Source organism: Sus scrofa, chromosome 14 (assembly GCF_000003025.6).
Source record: "Sus scrofa isolate TJ Tabasco breed Duroc chromosome 14, Sscrofa11.1, whole genome shotgun sequence".
NCBI lineage: Eukaryota > Metazoa > Chordata > Mammalia > Artiodactyla > Suidae > Sus > Sus scrofa.
Genome location: NC_010456.5, coordinates 106,954,831 through 106,973,722, shown reverse-complemented (window position 1 = coordinate 106,973,722; position 18,892 = coordinate 106,954,831). Strand labels below are relative to the sequence as shown.

The 18,892-nt window shown below is 46.7% G+C and overlaps 1 protein-coding gene across 50 annotated transcripts in view; it reads left to right on the top strand.

Moving 5' to 3' along the window:
* Positions 1 to 18,892, top strand: part of SORBS1 (sorbin and SH3 domain containing 1) — a 241,706-nt gene that overhangs the window by 163,747 nt on the left and 59,067 nt on the right. For 37 of the 50 annotated variants that reach the window (XM_021074137.1, XM_021074136.1, XM_021074172.1 and 34 more), the window contains 4 exons: positions 9,389 to 9,436; positions 9,561 to 9,690; positions 12,229 to 12,343; positions 18,353 to 18,436. In XM_021074137.1, the coding sequence (XP_020929796.1) occupies positions 9,389 to 9,436; positions 9,561 to 9,690; positions 12,229 to 12,343; positions 18,353 to 18,436 (377 nt within the window). Of the gene's footprint in view, positions 1 to 3; positions 4,985 to 9,388; positions 9,437 to 9,560; positions 9,691 to 12,228; positions 12,344 to 18,352; positions 18,437 to 18,892 lie in introns of those variants that run through there. The other 13 variants (XM_005671335.3, XM_005671334.3, XM_021074170.1 and 10 more) reach the window with 3 other exon arrangements.

Below are 18,892 nucleotides of genomic sequence, written 5' to 3'. Positions count from 1 at the left end.
ATTAAAGGACAATCGTGTGCCTCTCTTTGTGCCGGTGCTGTTACTTTCTTTTTCACCTGGGGGTTCCTCCTGGTGGCTAAGAGCTGTCTCGCCATCCTTCGCTTCCTTCCAGCCTTGTGTTCTGTGCTCTTCTCTGGCTCCTCCCTGACTGTGTAACTGGAGTCTATCCAAATGGTATTTTAATCCTATTCCCTGGGAGTTTACATGATTAATGGGGTAACCAATGTGGCCTACTTAGAATGCTTTGAGCAGGTGGGGCTCTGGGAAAAGCTGCCAGTGTCCGACCAACATGGGCTCTGTTTTGGGGGTGGTCATGTGATGCTGGCAGCTGGACCATGCGTGACTCGGGGAAGCTGAGTCATTATGGCTGATAGGCAGGACGTGGACGTGCCAGCATCAGCCACAGAAAGATTCCCTGGTTCCCATGTGTGCAGCTAACTCCTCACTGGGCCTCCCCTTATCGTGGATGTATCTCCAGGTGTAGCTCCTTGGTAGGGAATTCTCGCAGAGGCCGTCCAGGTACAGGATTCCGTCATGGTGGGAGACGATCATCTCTTGAAAATCAGGGTTTGGGCCAAAACAGAAACCTTTTTGTAAAAGAGCTGGCTCGGAATTTGGACCTGCTGGGGGAGGATGGCCACCTTGTACCTAGAGGAGAATTCTTTTCTGGGGTAAAATGTTGAGGTGTCACAGAGGGCTCTAAAAGGTGAGTAAAAGGCAATGTTATTCTAGTTGCAGGGATCATCTGATCTTTAGATGAGTAATCCGGCATGGGGAGTGCAGGAGGCATTTTCATGAAATGCTTTTCCAGGAGAGATGTTGTGTGCTCTGAGCCTCATTCATTCGAGCAGCAATGAGCACCTTGGAGCTGAGGGTAGTGCCATGAATAAGATGTGTCCTTTGTTCTCCAAAGGTCACGTCAGACAGAGAATTAGACGAGGCGGCTTGATCAAACTATGTCCAGTGTGGTGGCAATGGAAAGAGCATGGGTCTAGCAGGTCACAGAAAATCTTGCTAGCACCCAGTAGGTCCCCAGTACCTGCCTGGAGAATGTCGGGGGCTGAGGGCTTTGGACCCCAGAATCAGAGTTCCTTCCTAGGAGGTGAAGCCCATGGCAGCCCCCACCTCAGTGCTTCTCTATTCTAATTAGCTCAGCAGACCATCCTGCCCAGTGCTTCTCATCTTTGGTAGAGTCATCCGTTCAATCAGTCACCAAAACTATCAATGATCACTTGACATCTATGAGATGACATGCTGGGATGTGTTAGATACAGTTTTAGTAAAATACCATATTCCGTTTTTGGTCTTGGTGTGATGTGCTAGTCAGCAGTTTCCAACACTTTCATGCCTGGAGCCTATTTTGAACAAAAAGAAGAGTCTACCAGACGAACCCAGACTTAAAAAACTAAAAGCTGGTGATTTTCATCAGTGACTTCCTTCCTTCCAGTGTGAGTCTGTCTGGCTTGGGATAACCTAGTCTTTTTATCTTGAGCTGCTGCTTCCAACCAGAAGCATTGCTTCAGAAACAACGGACGGAACTGGATGAGTCAGACTTTTTTTTTTTAAGTGTTAATTTTGATCAAATGCAATTTTTGATCTGTTCTGTCTTTGGCCGAGAGAACCCAACCCACACGTAAGATAGGATTCCTTTCTGGGGAAGATGACCAGCATGCCTGACGGTGTGGAATCCTCTAAGTGTGGCCAGAGGAAGGCCACCCAGAGGAGTCCTGTGGAGAAGAGCAGTGACTCCTGCTGTACTGGAATAATGCCTTAGGCTTGTCACAGGCAGCGTCAGCAGCTTCCAGTCAGCCTGCCTGTTGAGCTGAAGACAGGGTTTCTCTTCTGGCCTCACACCCAGAGCTGCCCTGTCCTCAGCTGCCGCACTGAGCAGCTCTCGCTAGTGACACCTGCTTGGTGGTACCCGTCAAGCCAGGCCAAGGGGACCAAGGGGATATTTACCTTAAGGCATTGACAGTAAGGGGTGGCATGATAACTCTTACTTGTAATCGACAAAGCTGACCTTATTTTTTATTCTCCAAGACCAAAAAGGAAGAAATTGTCTTAAAGGATAAAGAGGATAAAATCAGATTGGACATAAAAGATTCATAATAACCAAGATGATTAGACTTTAACCCAGTAGACTTTAGCCCAAGTTTCTAAGAAGTCTTCTCCCCTGGAGGCTTTTTAAAAGTAGGGTAGGTTCCATCTCACCCCCACTCCTGCCTCGATGACAAAGCTAGATGTGGATCCCAGATGGGAGGCAACTAGATGAAGGCTTTTCACAAATGAGTGAAATGTTGGCGCTCGATCACTTTAACGCATTTTTATTTTAATTTAAGTAATAAGAGATTCTCTGGCTTATGGTCTTGGTGTCTGTGCGTTCCGGCCAGGCCTCCTCAGCTCTGTCCTTGGTACTGCTCCAGCCCTCAGGTGGCCTTGGGAGCTGCACATCCTTCTTAACATGGGAAAGATGAATTGTGCCTTTCAGAGAAAGGTGTTAAAGACAGATTAGCACCTCACTGAGGCAGGCTCTGCCCGTAGATTTTCGTGAGCATGGAAAAATAGATTTACTGAGAGATGTGAGCTGTCATTCTAGAGTTGGTCCCTTGCCTGTGGGGAGGACACCCTTGTTGCAGGGTTTTTTGTTTTGTTTTGCTTTGTTTGACCTCAGAATTTGAAACTAGAATTGTTTGCAGTAAACCTATCAGAACCTACCCTAAGGTCTGGTGCTTTTTGTTTACGTTCTAGCTGATTATACTGTATAAAAAAAAGATATGTTAAGTGTCTCAAAGCTGATTCTCCTAAATAGTAAAGGACTCTGTGAACATTTATGTCAGCTTGGCCACCACTGCCCAGCTACACTGAAAAAGTAAACTTCTGACCAGACTTTCAGAAGATATAATTAAAAAGTACTTTTAAAGAAAAGCCTGCAAATTCCAACAAGGAGCAGGCACTTGTAATCATTTTATAATCTTTAGGACCCCTCGGTGGGACAGGAGCAATGTGACTTCTGATTACTTCTGATTTCGTGGGGGAATTAGGAGGAATTAGGGCTGCGAAATTTGGGAAGAGCAGAACGAGTTCAAGACTTATTTCTGTAATTTCTCTGTATACCCTGGCCCCTGAAAGCTTATCAGAAATAAAAATAATTTATTAGATACCCATTGGGAAAAACTTTGAAGTAAGGCTAAGCACCTGCGTTGTGCTTTCTTTTCCTTTTAAACCTTCATTCGACCCACCCTCTTCTCATCATCATTCCTTCCTCTCTGACCGAAAGCTACTCATCTGTGACTCACACTCCAGTCTCTTGCTGAAAGGTGCCCATCCTTTCTTAGCTTCTGAGATGCTCTAGGTCATTTTGACTGTGGGGGAGGAAGGAGGGGGATGCCGGTTTAGAGGCTGGAGCCAGCCCCTCCCACCACTGCACCCAGGCCGGGGGAGCAGGGGCAGGGGAAAGCTGCCTGGCTGAGTCTTTAGACATCCCACCCATGGTTTGCTCCTGAGACAGGGGTGAGAGGAATACACAGTGGAGAAACAGTGGCAGAAGCCCCGCCACCACCGCCACTGCCGCCTCCTGCTTTAAGAAACAGCAGCAGCATGGTGGCTCGCACCTCAGCAGCTTACAGTCATGATCCTAATAATAATAGTGCAACCACCACAGTGACTGTGCCGTCCCTGCCATTTATTGAGCCCTTACTGTATACCAGGCTCTGTGCTGGGTGCGTCACAATTGTTAGCTCGTTGTCATCCTCCCAGCAACCTCATGAGATCCGTCCTCATTTTTGTCAGTAAAGGAAGTGAGGCTCAGAAAGGTTAAGTAATTTGTGCAAGGTCACACAGCCAGGGGCAAGGCCAGCATTCCAACGCAGGTCTCTGGGGCCCCCTAGACAGGGGTTCTTATTAACCCAGCTGATTCCTTTCCCTCTCGAGCTACCCTCTGTGTCCTTCCTTGTCCCCTTTGCCATGGGCTCTCTGAGGCCTAACGCCAGGCCTCCAGCTGGCCCTGCTTCTGAGGCAGTCATGCCTCACTCGGCTGAGCCAGTGTCTCCTAGCAGGTGCCTGGGAATATGGCTTTAGGAAAGCTCCCCAAGCGACTTGACACATACTCAGGACTGAGAACCACTGGCATGGAGGAATAGCACTCTTCCTAGCAACAGCAAAGGGAAGGTGATACTCGCCAGTGCATTTGCGGGATTTGGATATAGAATGAGTGGGGAGGGCAGATTCAAAAGAACTAGCCTTTCTGCTCTGGTGGCCAGATGACGTTGGCTCTCTCGATGTGCTTTGAGTCAAGAAAATGGAAGAAATTTTCAAATGATGCTTCCAGGTCAGCAGCTAAACCAAGTAACTGGGGTCTTAGTTCCTGGGCCATGGCCAGTGAGAACCCATTTGGCCCTGGCAGGGTAAAGGCTAGCATATCAGCCAAGGGTGAAACCCCAAAGACCAGCTTTCTCCCTTGCTTTTGGATGCCTCGGCTGTTAGGCTGAGGGTGGCCACTGCCACCTCCTGGTGAAGTGACTCAAGCCACCACCTCCAGGCATGGTGGCTTGTGGGGACATAGCACGTCACCATGGTCCCTCTCGTTGAGCTTTCCCCCTGTTCCTAGGTGAGGATGCAGTAAGGCAGGAAATAAGGAGGCTGACTGTCCCAGGCCTTTCTGTATCTGAGTTCAGGTGGTCTCCTTCTGGCCTTCCAGGCTTTCTAAGAATAGCCTTATTTTGCCTGAGTTCAAGCAAACAGTTCAAGAAAGTGCATGACCAGGATCTGTGCCTCCTGCTCAAACTCCAGGGAGCTCTGCCCAGAGGAGGGGCCGAGGGCTCGCAGCAACATCCCCTTGTGGTCCCCTTTGCTCTCCTAAGTAGAGCTGCCCAGAAAGCCTCTGCCCAGCAAGTGCCCACATCTGACCTGCAAGAGAGTGGAGAGAGAGCAGCGGCCAGTCCCTTTCCACCTTCAAGGGAGGGGCGCCCGCCGGGAGATGAGGCCGGTGAGTGGTCTCCCAGCCCTGTGGTCCTCCCACACCGGTGCTCCTTTCCTGCATCCCCCGCCAACCCATTCTCTTGCTGCCTTCACCTTCTCTTTGTCTCTGAATTTATCCTCTGCAGCTTCTCTACAGCTTCTAATCAGCTCATAGCCTTGGGGGCTCTTCTCTCAAGCTCCCTGACGTCTCCTGACCATCCTGCCCCCTCCCCCTTTTTCTTATTCTCCCTCTCTAGTCCCACCCAGACTTTCTACCCTCCTCTGCATACTTCTCTTTCTTAGGAACATTTTGGTTTGTTGGAGTGGGGAGTCTGAGTCTATCTTGACCCCTTTATCCTTTCTCATCCTATGTGGGGGGTGGGGGTGGGGTCAAGCAGGAGAAGGACTTCATTTGAACAATGGGAAAAGATGGCCACTGATATGAGAAAAAATTATTTTAAGTGTAAAGGCCTAACACATGCATAAAATTGAAGTTTAATTGATATAGGCAAGCGATTAATGCAAATACGGCTTTTGGCCCGGCATCCCATTTTGGTCAATTACACACTTTTTCTAGGGCAACAAGCCCTTTCTGCAGTGTCTTTAAGATGATTATAAATTCTAAACACTCACACATCTGACAATAGTCTTTTGTCGTTCATTTAAAGTCTCTGTGGTTGAAAAGGCAATCCTGTGCCTCCTGGCAGTTTTAGGAGCACAGTTGTCCCCAAGTGGAGCCTCCGAGGACAGTCTGTCACAGTCCAGAGGGCACTCACTGGTGTGCAAACATCAGAGCCCCACAGGGATCCAGGGCCCCAGGAGTGAGTCATTCTTCCTCAGAAAATTCTGCTGAGTGTTGGAGCTTCCTGGAAGTCACTTGCACCCGATGTTCTGAGCATCGCTGTGGAGGTTCGAGGTTTGCAGCTTGGGGCTCTGAGGGACACAGTCAGTGTGTGGCTCCACCATGAGCAAGAATCATAAGATTCTGTGGCTCAGTAGAAACATACCGATGAGGACGCAGGTTCGATCCCCAGCCTCACTCAGTGGGTTAAGGATCCAGGGTTGCTGTGAGCTGTGGTGTAGGTCGCAGACACAGTTGGATCTGGCATTGCTGTGACTGTGGCATAGGCCGGCAGCAGTAGCTCCGATTCGACCCCTAGCCTGGGAACTTCCATATGCCAAGGTATGGCCCTAAAAAGACCAAAAAAAAAAAAAAAAAAAAAAGGAATCACAAGATCCTGACTCCGCCAAACCTCTAGGGCATTCTTTGAAAGGGCTCTTGGAGAAGTAGGGAAATCGGGCTTTCATGGGCAATGTCTGTGTTCCTATCAATTTGAGAAGCATCTCCTTCAGTGTCTCTTAACTATGGTTGAGCACACCTGTTTGGCAGCTCTAGCGTATAGACACGCAGAAGGGTCAACCTTACACCCAGTTTTCCCATTTCAGTGGAATTTCCAGTGGCATCCCCACCGGCCCCAGTGCAGACTTGGCCTGCCAGGAGAAGGTTCAGAGAAGCGGCAAGTGAAAGATGTAGCAAGAGTAACTCAGTTTTACCCATTTCCCTGGAGAAGAGCTGGAGGAAAGTCAGAAGTGTTGGTGGGGTAACTCAGAAAACTTGCTGAAATGTCCCTAGGGAGGGGGTGATGCAGAAAAATAGAGCAAAGACTTCCAGGGCTAGAAGTCAGCCTGTGGAATAGCCCCAGTTCTCCCCGGGATCTGGCAAAAGAGGCCAGGGTGAAGGATAGAACAAAGCCCCCTCCCTCCCACACAGAGCCGAGAGGTGGTATACCAAGGACCTTGAACTCTTGAGCCCGTTCCTGCTTTGCGCGGAACAAATTTTCTTAACCTTCCTGGGCCCTAATTTCTTTGTCTCTAAGATAAGATATTTACATACCTCCAGGAGTTTTTGCAAGGATTAAATGAGGGAATATTAGTAAATTACCATTCCTATGAGGCCCTCAATAATGGGGGCAGCTATTATTTTTATTCATAAATGTAGGTACATATTTCTTCCATTAGATTTGCAAGACAAAACATGAAAAAATTAAAAGAATAAATTACACATCCCCTGGAACTTGTCCTAATTGCCGATTTTCCAATGAATCTTTGTTCCTTCAGTTGGCCCACTGGAAAGGTGCTGAACTAAAATCCTCATGTCAGCTCGGCTCCCATGGACACTGAGAAAAACATGAAAAGCTTGTTCACTGAGACACTTCTGCCCTGTGCTACCCTGGGATGGGGGAGGTCTCTTTTTCCACCTACACCAAACAAGAAATAGCTTTAAGAATGTTCTGTCATTCAAACTTCTCTGTTGCCATCAAGCCTCCACCTTTTTTATTTCTTCCAACTTTCAAAATACACAGATTAACTCCCCAAGCCGTTCTCTTATTCCCCCCCTTCCATCTCAGAAGAACTATTTCTCATTTTCCTTTAATAAGTCTCCTAGAATTTCACATTAGAAAGCTCTAGGGAGTGAAAATTTTTAGAGCGCTGAGAATTTTTTTTTTTAAATCTTTGAATATTTAAATGCCATTTTCCCCCAGGAAAACTTTGCTTCTTACCTCAAGAACCCGGTAATAGTTATAAATTAACCCTCACCGAACCCATCTGCGGTTAGGCTGTAATTTCTCCATGATTCAGAGTTGCAGGGTTTTGAGTTAAAATGTTAGGTTGGATTTGAAGCAGTGCCTGCATTGGTTCCTATCTAAGCTAATTTTTCTTTCAGCAGGCATCATTTTCGCCAATCCAATCTCTGCAATCCCAGCTGATTTTTAGTTTTATTTGATGCTGTGGCATTTTGTCATTACCATAGTCAGAAGTTCTGTTAAAAAAAAAAAATGACAAGCAACACAAAATTCTTCAAAGCAGTACTCTAAAATGTATATTTCTGGATCCCACTTGATTGCTTCTGCCCTGTTTTCAAAAGTTAACATAAATAAACTGGCACGATCCATTTATAGCAGGGAAAGGCTTGACTGGCTATATTGGTAGAAAAACCTTAAGCCCTGTTCAGCTTCTAGGGATAAGAATTAGTCATTATCAACAGAAAAAAGGAGAGAGGAAAAAAGAGCTTTAAAACTGAAGGCTTTCAGACAGATAGGCTGGAACGGAGAGGAGAGGGGTGGTAGAGAGAGACATAGGCTGTTTTTGAACAACACTCAAAATAATAGCCATGTTAGCTTTATTCACAGTTTATAAAAATGTTCTCGCCTTTTCTGCTCTGAAACTTAAAATGACTTGCATGGAGACAGGGACTTGACTGACCCTTTAGCCATCAACCTGTTACCTCGGATTCTTTGCAGGTTGGTTTATGTGCTTTGTTAAAGCTGTTTAAAGGGAAGGCGTTGGGTTTCATGACATAGTCATGCATTCTGAAGTTGGGTTAGCGAGCTATTGCAAAACGGGGGAGGCTGACTGTTTCAGCGGAAGTCTTGGGGAAAAGTTTTTTGGGGGAGGGATCATCGTGGAGGTAGGGACTAAATCTCCTGGGTTTCCAGGAGGGTCCCAGCGGAAACACCTGTTCCTGTGCGTGTACCTGGGGTCTCATTTGTAGTTTAGTGTAGGCATTTCCATGAAGGGGTTCAGTCCTGCATTGGTTCTGTGCATTTTAGCGCCCCGGGCAGTGTTCAGCTTTACTTAGGGAACCTGTGCTGTACCATCAGAGAGCCAGCTCCACCACGGAAACGTGTGAGTTTGATTTTCTCCAGGGTCCAACTTAAACCACTTATCCCGAGTGGCAGCTTTGCAGAGATGTCGAACCTCATCTGCCGTGGGCCTGTGGGGCGGGGGAGAAAGCTCCTGGAGGAACCAGTTTGAGGTGGAATCAAAACACACGAGGATGAGGGGTTTCTCAGACTGTTTTCTTAGCTACAGTTCCTCTTGGCCGCATGGTATCGTATCCGGAAGCTTCGTGTATAAAACAGGTCGCAGCTGAGCTGGGGAGTGCCAAACACACCTCTGGGCCTCCCCATCCCACCCAGTGGGTCTGAGGACTCTGAGAAACTCAGCAGGATGATAGACCAGAGATAGCATGAGCTCCCAGGCCTCGATCTCAGCCCCTGTTTTCCCCTCAGCTGGACTGGGGACCAGCTTTGCTTATGGGGATCCTCTCGAGGAGGCCTTTCGCTCTTTGTCCCCGTGGGATTCTGGGTGCCTGGAGCGGAGTCCTCCAAGGGCATCATGAGTGCACCTTCCTGACCTCATGAGTCCAACTTCCTGCAGGTTGGGCGCGTGGACTCCCCAGACCGAGCTGGGACTGTGGTTGGCCGTGGTGTAGCTTCCGGGGCTTGGCTGCTCCTCTGTCCTCTGGGCTCCCTGGTGGGGCTGGACGCTGGGGCAGGATGGTGGCGGTTGTGGGGCAGGGGGGCAGGGGTCTCTCAGTTCTCTTACCGCAGCTGGATTTTGCCTGATTGCCTCTTGTTTTGTTCACTAGATGATGACTCAGACCTGTACTCTCCTCGATACTCCTTTTCTGAAGACAGTAAGTGATTTCAAATTTCTCCGTTGCCGGGGAGGAAGAGAGGGCGGTGGACCAGGGCAGACCTCTTCCTATTTTCAGTTTGCATCCGTTTTAAAGGTCTTTTGCACCCACTTTCCTTCTCCAGCCAAATCTCCCCTCTCTGTGCCTCGCTCAAAAAGTGAGATGAACTACATTGATGGTGAGAAGGTAGTTAAGAGGTCGGCCACGCTTCCCCTCCCCACACGCTCTTCCTCGCTAAAGTCAAGCCCAGAGAGGTAAGTGCCCTGTGACTTTAGACTCACATGCAGTCTACCAGTGAGGTACCACCTCCCTCTCTGGGTCAGGCGGCACTGGAGCCAGGACTCAAACAGACCTGGCTTTGAATCCCTGCTCTGTCACTTATTAGCAGAGACTTGTTTTTTCTGAGTCTCAATGTCCTCTTCTGTAAAATGGGGTCAACTTTTACATGCAGGAGTTCCTGGTTGTGGCTCAGCAGAAACGAATCTGAGTAGCATCCATGAAGTTGCAGGTTCGATCCCTGGCCTCGCTCAGTGGGTTAAGGATCTGGCGTTGCCGTGTCGCAGACGAGACTTGGATCTGGTGGTGGCTGTGGCTGTGGCTGTTGCTGTGGTATAGGCCAGTGGCTATAGCTCCAGTTTGACCCCTAGCCTGGGAACCTCCGTATGCCACAGGTGGGGTCCTAAAAAAACCAAAAAAAAAAGAAAAAAAAAGAAAAATTCATAGGGATGTTGCAAGGATAAAATAAGGTTAGGCATGTCATATTTCCAGTAGCCTTGCTTAGAGTATGGGCTTAAATAATACTGACAATAATTATTATCACTTTTTACCTTTGCACAAGAGACATCTTAGCTGTGAGATGTGGCATGTATTTTGATACTCTGTGCATACTGATGGGACCCATAGCAGAGAATATAATTTTAAAATGAAGCCACACTTTTTAAATACCTTTTTTTTTTTTTCGGCCACACCCTCAGCATATGAAAGTTACCAGGCCAGGGATGGAATCCAAGCCATAGCTGCGACCTATGCCAACAATGGTATGCTACTATACACGTTTTAGAATGACCCAAATCCAAAACACTGACATCACATGCCGGTGAGGATGTGGAACAAAAGAATCTCTCATCCGTTGCTAGTGGGAGCGCAAAATGATATGGACACATTGCAAGGCAGTTGGGCAGTGTCTTACAAAGCTGAACTTGCTCTGACTGTATAATCTAACATTCGTGGTCCTTGATATTTACCCAAAGAAGGTGAAGATTTTATGTCCACATGAAAACTTGCACTTGCATGTTTGTAGCATCTTTATTTCATTTTGGAGCACGCCCATGGCACATGGAATTTCCCAGGCCAAGAATTGAACCTGAGCCACAGCTGCGACCTGTGCCACAGCTGCAGCAACACTGGATCCTTCACCCACTGTGCCACAGAGGGAACTCCTAAATATCTATTATTTATGCAAGTACATTATCAAAACACAAGGCTTGGACTGGTTGTAGTGATGACAGTCATCTCTTAATGCCCACATGGAAGGACCCAATGGTCTTTTATTGACTCTTAAGCCCTCTGCAGTCTTCCATCACTTCTCTATACAAAGAAGGCTCTGGCCGAACTATTCATTTTTCCCTGAAATTCACACCCAGTGTCACACCTCTACACTTCTTCCATCTTCATAGACAAATGAATGGCTGTTGTATAAACTCCACATATGGGTAAGTGGCATCTGCCTGGGGAATTTGGTAATTAATTTGAAAGGAAGGCTGGGTGTACCCATGAATCCTTACAAGTGCATTCATCAAGCACCTACTGGGTGCATTCTGTGTGCACGTTGGACCAGATGCACTGGAATATATAAGCATATATAAATCATCATCCCTGCCTTCAAGAAGTTTATAGCCTTATAGGAAAAACTGAATATTGTCACAGTACCAAATGCAATAATGTGCATACATTGGGGTTAAGGATCCAGCATTATCACTGCTGTGGCTCTGGCTACTGCTGTGGGGCAGGTTTGATCCCTAGTCTGGGAACTTCCACATGCTTGCAAAAAATAAAATATTTTAAAAATGTGCTTGCATTAACAATTTGCACACAATCTTCATGAATTTCCTTGTCCTCTGAAACCCCTCACTGGACCAGGTTTAGTACCTGTTGCGAAGGCTGCGGTTTGGGTGATTACTGGGGTGGAGTGCGGAGTAGCGAAGGCCATGGTTCTAAGAACAGATACCACTTATTGAGTGGTTACTCTGGGCCAGGTGACCTGCTCCGTGATTTATATGCTGAGACACACTGTCTCATTTAATCCTTGCACCAACCCCGTTTTCAGATGGGAGGACTAAGGTCGAAGTGCTTGGCCCAGGTCACCTAGCTCGAAAGTGCTGTAATGGGGGGAGCCACAGCCCACTGGCTCTGGGACCTGCATTCTCTCTCACTGCATAGCATGAGTGGGAAGTACAGGCATGTTTGGGGAATGATAAGCTCACGCGAGCAGAGCAAGGTGAAGGATTTTTTTCCAGCTCAAGCTTTGCTGCCGCCGCTGCCTCCTTTCTCTTCTCGCTGCTTCCCGGCCCCTGGTTGTGAGCCCAGGATACCTCAAGCCTTTTGTGAAGCGAACACAGGGATCCAACGGATTGTTTGAAGACCCGAAACCCGCACAACTAAGTGCTCTGCGCTGAGTCTGATCTCGCACCTTGGATACAGCAATTCCTTGATTAGACTGCAGTCAGCCAACGTGGGACCTGTCGGATGCCAATTTTCATGAAAATAGCTCTAATAGGATTTTCTTTCTGCAGAAACGACTGGGAGCCCCCCGATAAGAAAGTGGATACAAGAAAATACCGCGCGGAGCCCAAAAGCATTTACGACTATCAGCCGGGCAAGTCCTCCGTGCTGACCAACGAAAAGATGGTAATGTGCTGTTCACGGTCCTTTGTCTCACCCTGCCCGCCACCCCCTCAATCCGATGCCTCGTGCACTTGGATGCCATTCTTTCTCCCTCGAGATAGATGTGCTTTGTTGAGATGACAATGGGGGAAAAAAAATGAAGTATTTTGACCCTCTTGATTTTGCAGGTGTTCACAAAATAAGTCCCGAGACTCTGCTTTGAAAGAATCCTCTCAGTGTGGCTTTGTTGCTCTTTCTGTGCATGGTTTTCACTAATTTTAAATTTTCTAATGTAAAGATGGATTTTGCTGCTGTCTTTTTTAAAACCCTCTAACCATTTGTTTAATCAGGCTTCTTACTAACCGGACTACAGTGGGGTTGGTTGGGGTTTTTTTAGGTGACTCTTACTCGAACATGCATACATTTTGTAGGAGTTTTTAGTACATCATTAAAAGCCAAATGATTAACATGATGATGTGCCTTGGGAAAAAAATAAAAAGCCCCAGGCTGTTAGACTCTGCCTTTTAGCTCTTCCTTTTCTGACAAGTGCAAGAGAGAGGACGGATTTCACATTCAATGTGGTTGATGGTTTCCTATACAAGTTCATGTGGCCAAGTAATTATCAGTGGGGAAAATTGCCTGTACAGGCGCAGCAGGCCACCCTGGAGAAGCAGCGGAGAATTTTTACAAACTAATTAGTTCCATATCTGCCGATCATGCTTCCTTTTATTCACCCTTCCTTAGAAAAAGCTGGGTTCAGGATTCTGCTCCTGGTTAAAGGGATCCTCCAGAGCTCCATAAACCCAGCAGCCCTCCAGCCCTGCCAGTGGGATGGAATTAGCGTGCTGGGGATTGATTCTTATTAAAATGCAGCTACCACACCGAGTCCTGAGTCCCGAATAAGTCAGCCTCTGAAATGCGGGCTCCACTTATTCTCCCTCCACCTCTCTTGCTCTACGTGTTTTTTAAGGAATAATTGATTTGGCTGGTACTAAAATAAGAAGGTGACATCTTTAAAAGCACAAAGGGATACGTCATTTTAATTAGAAAAAAAAAGGTTCAGCAGTTCACAGAAGTGTTTGAGTTGTCACTCTTCAGCAGGTACTGTGCACCCCCAGTTATTTTAAGCTGAAAGTTCCGAGAGGTACAGAGAATGTTCCCTCTGGCTCCACCCTTCTGGAGCTGGAGGTTCTCTCTCTGTTAGAAGGTAACCTTCCCCGCAGATGTTCCTAGAAAGAAAGCCATATTCTTTGAGTATGTTCCCAACCCTTGAATCACAAGCCAGGACGCACCAGCACATATCAGGACAGTTCAGTGATTTTAGACCCTGTGGGCCTTTGGGTGTTTGGTTTTGGCAATATTATTGTTCACAGATGGTCCTTGCTTTTACTGAAGGCTGGCCCCTTCATTTCTGTTTGTTTCCTCCTTTCTTGGTTCTTAATAATTTGACCACTGTTCCAAACTAGGGGTGGTGGGGGGGAACCCAGCATAGTTTTGTTTTTCTCATTGGTAATGCAATGGTCACAATATCTTCCATATCACAATCCTTGGGATCGTTTATATTCATCTTACAAACCCTGAAAAGTAGCACACAGAGCCCCGGGGGCCCTCTTTGGAGGGTAGTGGTGACCGTACACGTGGATTGCCCAGCGCCATCTGGGTGTCCCACACCAGAAGTCCTTGTGCCCACCCAGTTAGGGACATGACCCCAGAGGCGGGCCAGGGAGGAACCTCATTGTCCATCACTGTTTTCATGGAGCGCCTTTCCCCTCCATTTAGCCCTGTTCTTTCCAAAGAGAAATGTTTCCTTTTAGAGAGGCATTTCCGCCGAATCCTCTTTGCACAGTCTACTCTTCACAGAGGTTGCATTAGTCCTTTATTTGGGAATTTTTCTTTCTGCTATTATTGCCACATGAACAGGCAAGTTGGAACGTGAGTTTCAGTGGTCTGGGGGTCCTGTCTTTTGGTACCCAGGCTCTGTTTTGCCAGACTTTGAGGAACCCCTTCCTTTCCCAACCATCACTGCCATCACCCTCCCCTCCTACACACACACGATTTTTGTTGTTGTCGTTACCATCACCACACACACACACACACATATTTTTTTCTGGCTGTTGTTAACTATGGATACATACATATACTAACTAGAGACAAATGTAGACTCTATTAAATTTGCCCTTGGAGATGCACATCTCCTTTTAGGGGTGAGAAAAATCTGCTCCCCGTCCCCCATTTTTTTCCCCAGTTGGAGGTGCTCATGGAAACCGTGACCTCACAGGCACATCTGTGTTGCTCACAGGAGGGGTTGAAGGGTAGCCTGGAAAGCTGCCTTAGAGCTCATCCTGTCCCCGGAGCCAACCCCCAGCATCCCAGGCAGAGCAACGTGTGCTGCCTTGGGCATCCCCCCGGGAGGTCCACGGCCTTGCTGACCTATTCAGCTGTTTGGCAAACTCACATGAAGTTCCTCATAACTGCTGGGCCCCCTCCTATCATAGTACGAGTGCATTTTCTTCTCTTCTGGCCTTGGCATCAGAGAGCTGCTTTGTCAGAAATGGCTTTTTTTTAGGCTGGCTTACTTTGCTCCAGAGTCCCTTATAGAACTGAACTTCAGCTCATTTCCACAAACACACTCACAGAGAGAGAGAGAGAGAGAGACACCGCTGACCCTCGAACAATACGGGATTGAACTACACAGTCAACTTAATGTATTTATTTATTTATTTATTTATTGTCTTTTTAGGGCTGCACCTGAGGCATACGGAGGTTCCCAGGCTAGCGGTCAAATCAGAACTACAGCTGCTGGCCCACACCACAGCCACAGCAATGCAGGATCTGAGCCGTGTCTGCCACCTACACCACAGCTCATGGCAGCACCAGATCCCCAACCCACTGAGCGAGGCCAGGGATCAAACCTGCATCCTCATGGATGCTCGTCAGATTCGTTACTACTGAGCCACGAAGGGGACTCCCAAAGTCAACATATACGTGGATTCTTTTCAGTAGTAAATACTGTAGCCCCACATGATCTGAGGTTGGTTCAATCTGTGGATGCACTGGAACCCACCTATAGAGGGCCGAGTATAAATTTTACTTGCATTTTTGATGGCAGGCATCCCTGATCCCTGCATTGTTCAAGGGTCAGCTGTGTAGAATAACTTTTATGTGCCAAGCCCTGGGAGAGACATTGGGGCCCCCGCTCCCATAAGGTGTAGTGGGAAGGACAGGCATTAAAATAGTTATTACGGATAGATATTCGGAAGTGACAAATAAGAGGATGTACCCCACTTGGTTTCTTCCCAGTTTACAATCCCCTTGAGTTCCTTTTCGAGTTTTTGAGGTGGCCCTCTTGGCTCTTGGCATCATTGGCAGACTTGGTGGGCCTGCCCCCTTCTCATGGGCTGTCTGAGCAATGTAAATAGCCCTGGACTAGGAAACGCAGGGTCTGAGTTCTGAGTTCCAATTCTGACTCTGCCTTATGTCTTGGGGTGTCATATCACCTTCCTGAACCACAGTGTTTTCGTCTGTGAAATAGAGTTACTTTCTGGCCTGCAGCCTTACTGAAGCATTGGGTGAGAGGATCAGGTGCAGTAATGTGGCTAAAAGGTCTATGAACCTTATAAAGTGCCCTGGAAATGAAGACACCACATTCAGATTATTTAATGAAAATCTGAGGCTAGTCTCTGTCTCCTGTCCAAGCAGCAAAACGATCCTGGGGGAACAGTCAAGCATTTTCCCTGCGAGTCCTCTGCCCTTTCTGAGGTTTTTGCCAAGCTGGGAAAAGACAGCCCTGGTAGCAGAGAACTGGGCCTCGCTTTGTGGCACCTGCCTGGCCTGCCAGTGCAGAGAGCCTATTCTGCATCCAGGGCATTTTCCCTTTGCGGCCAGCCCCCACTTGGATCCATAGTGGAGTTAGAAATGCCAGCATCGGATGCAGATGTGAATGCCGTGCGGCACTGCCTCTCTAACTTTCTCTCCTGGTGACTCAAAGGGCTGAAGCCGGCTGCTCTGGATCCAAGCTGGTGGACATACCTCCTGATTCCATTCTCAGTGCAGTATTAATCTCAGCAGTAAAACAGTCTGCAAACAACCTTCGACAAGAAAGCAGGTTAATTCTTTCAGGACTGAGTACCAAAACATTCAGTTTCCTGAAAGAGTTGGTGCATTTTATTTTAAAGAAAAAGAAAGAAAGGAAGGAAAGAAGGAAACCTATTCCCAGAGAACAGTTTATAGTCTTCAAAAATAAGAAACATGAAGTAGGTTTCATGAAACTCCATCATATAAGGGATCGAGGATGTCCCTGTGTTTAAACTTGTCCCTACTGAGTAGTGGCATCTTTGTAGATAGGGTGCCTTGTTTCATTGAGTAAATATAGACTCCATTTGGAATCCATTATTTTACATAATTATAGAATCCACTGAGAGAGAACGTGTATTCTCCTTTAGGTCCTACGTCCCCAAAGATGATTGGAGGTTTTAATCTGGATGCAAGAGGGCAGAACTCTGTTTTAAGACATATTTCCCTTTGATTTCAGCTAACATCTATCCATTAACTTCATTTCATTTCAAATTAACTGAACTACATTTCAGTTAAAGAAAAGTTCTCTGCTAAGTCTTCCTCTATTTTAAGCTAAAGTGGAGGACTAATGGTAAAAGTTCTTACAGGGATTTTTAAAGAGATTGGTGAAGGTCACTACGTTTACAGCCATGTCAATAAACTGCAAAAGACCTGTTAACTGAATGTTAAGAAAAAAATGTGCCTGGGAGGAGCTGCTTTGTGAAGGAGTCACTGGGAGATCATCCGTTTCCTTCCTCGTGTCGTCGCCCCGAGGGTGTGAAGTTTCTCTGTGATGTTTTCAATCTCAGTGGAAAATGTGCATCTTCTATTTCATATTGTCAGAATATCACCGTCTGTCTCTTTTGTGACTATCAAGGTTTTTTTGAAACGTATGTACACATACGAATTAAGCTGTGAGGTCTAACACTTCCTCTGTCTGATGGGAACCTATCTCCAGTTTATTAAGGGGAAACCTGATTTCCTTTCCAGGCATTCCTTTTCCGACTCATTACTTCCAGAAACACATGCTCTTTCATAGATCAAGGTACCAGATTGCTATAACTATTTGATTAAACATGAAATCCATGGAATCAAATGATGAGTCTGTGAACTGCCTCTTAGAGTTGTATAAAATGAGAAATCTAACTGATTTTTGTAACATAACCTGGAAGTTTTTTTCCCTCCGTGTTGTTCTGTTGTCTGTCTTGTTCAGCTTTTCCCTCACTTTATTTTTTTTCCCCAGTTCCTTCGCATTTATTTCTTAGAACAAAGTATATTCCATCTGTAGTCATTCCCCCTGGATGCTCGTTTAAAATGCTTTTTTTCACTTGTGTCTTCTGTTTTTACTTACATCGTCTTTCCCTTGACTGTGTATGGGACACGGTTTCTCACCTACTCATGTGCCATTAAAGATGCAGTATTAACAAATTGGCTTTTATAAAAAGTGTCAGTATTTGCTGTTTCCTTTGAAAACCTTAAGGCAGCCTTGCAAATAAGTACTAAAACTGTACTAGCCCGTAAAAACTGTTTGCTCTACTCATCTGGCATCAATGGCTAAATGTTGGGTGTGTTCGCCAGGTTTTTTGCTCGCAACTAATAGCTCTCTGTAAAGAGGAAATCGGGGCTCTCTTTCTCCTACCACTCCGACCATTGCCGAGGAATACTCTTCCGCCCGTATTCCGATGTGTTGGGAGGGCAGCGACGAGGTCTGGTGGTCTCCATCTGCCATGCCTCATCTTGGGACCAAGAATGGTCCCCCACTGCTCCCCACCTCAGCGTGCTTCTTTTCATAAACACATCCCTTCCCGCCCGATTCAGCTCCCTGATGTTGCTCATGTCAGTAAAAACTGGATAATTGCTGCTGTTGAATGCAGGTGCTGTTTCTGGAAACCACTGCATCTCTACTGGCCAGTTCCTATGTAATCTTTGCATAATGTTATCCTTCTCTCTCTTCCATTTCCCTATCACCAACCCCTATAGAGTCGGGATATAAGCCCAGAAGAGATAGATTTAAAGAATGAACCTTGGTATAAATTCTTTTCGGAATTGGAGTTTGGGAAACCGGTAAGTTTAATAGCTTCAGTGGTTATAGACACCTTTTAAAATAATGCTGTTGATGCATAGTTGCTGCTAAAGAATCAGATCTCTTTGTAAAGAATGCAGGAAGTGGGGAGCAGGCTTGTTGGCTGTCAGTGGTGGGATTGGCTAGCCTCACTACCACCTGGAAGCATTCCCTTGCTCTACTTCACTCAGAAGGGACAGTGAACTCTGGAAAGGATTTCTTGCTAGAAGATCCCAGGAGACACAGCTAAATCATTACTTGTCTTAGGATGTCCCAGCACTAGCAACAGGTATCACACATCTTGTGGACTGCAGCGTTCCCACCTTTGGTTCAATTCCTTGACCAAAGCCTTCATGGTGTACAAGCAGGAAAATACATTATACATGGAGAAACACCAGCATTGTCACTGCTTTAAAGAGAAATTTTAGAAGCAAAATGCAGCAAAGTGCCAAAGTGAG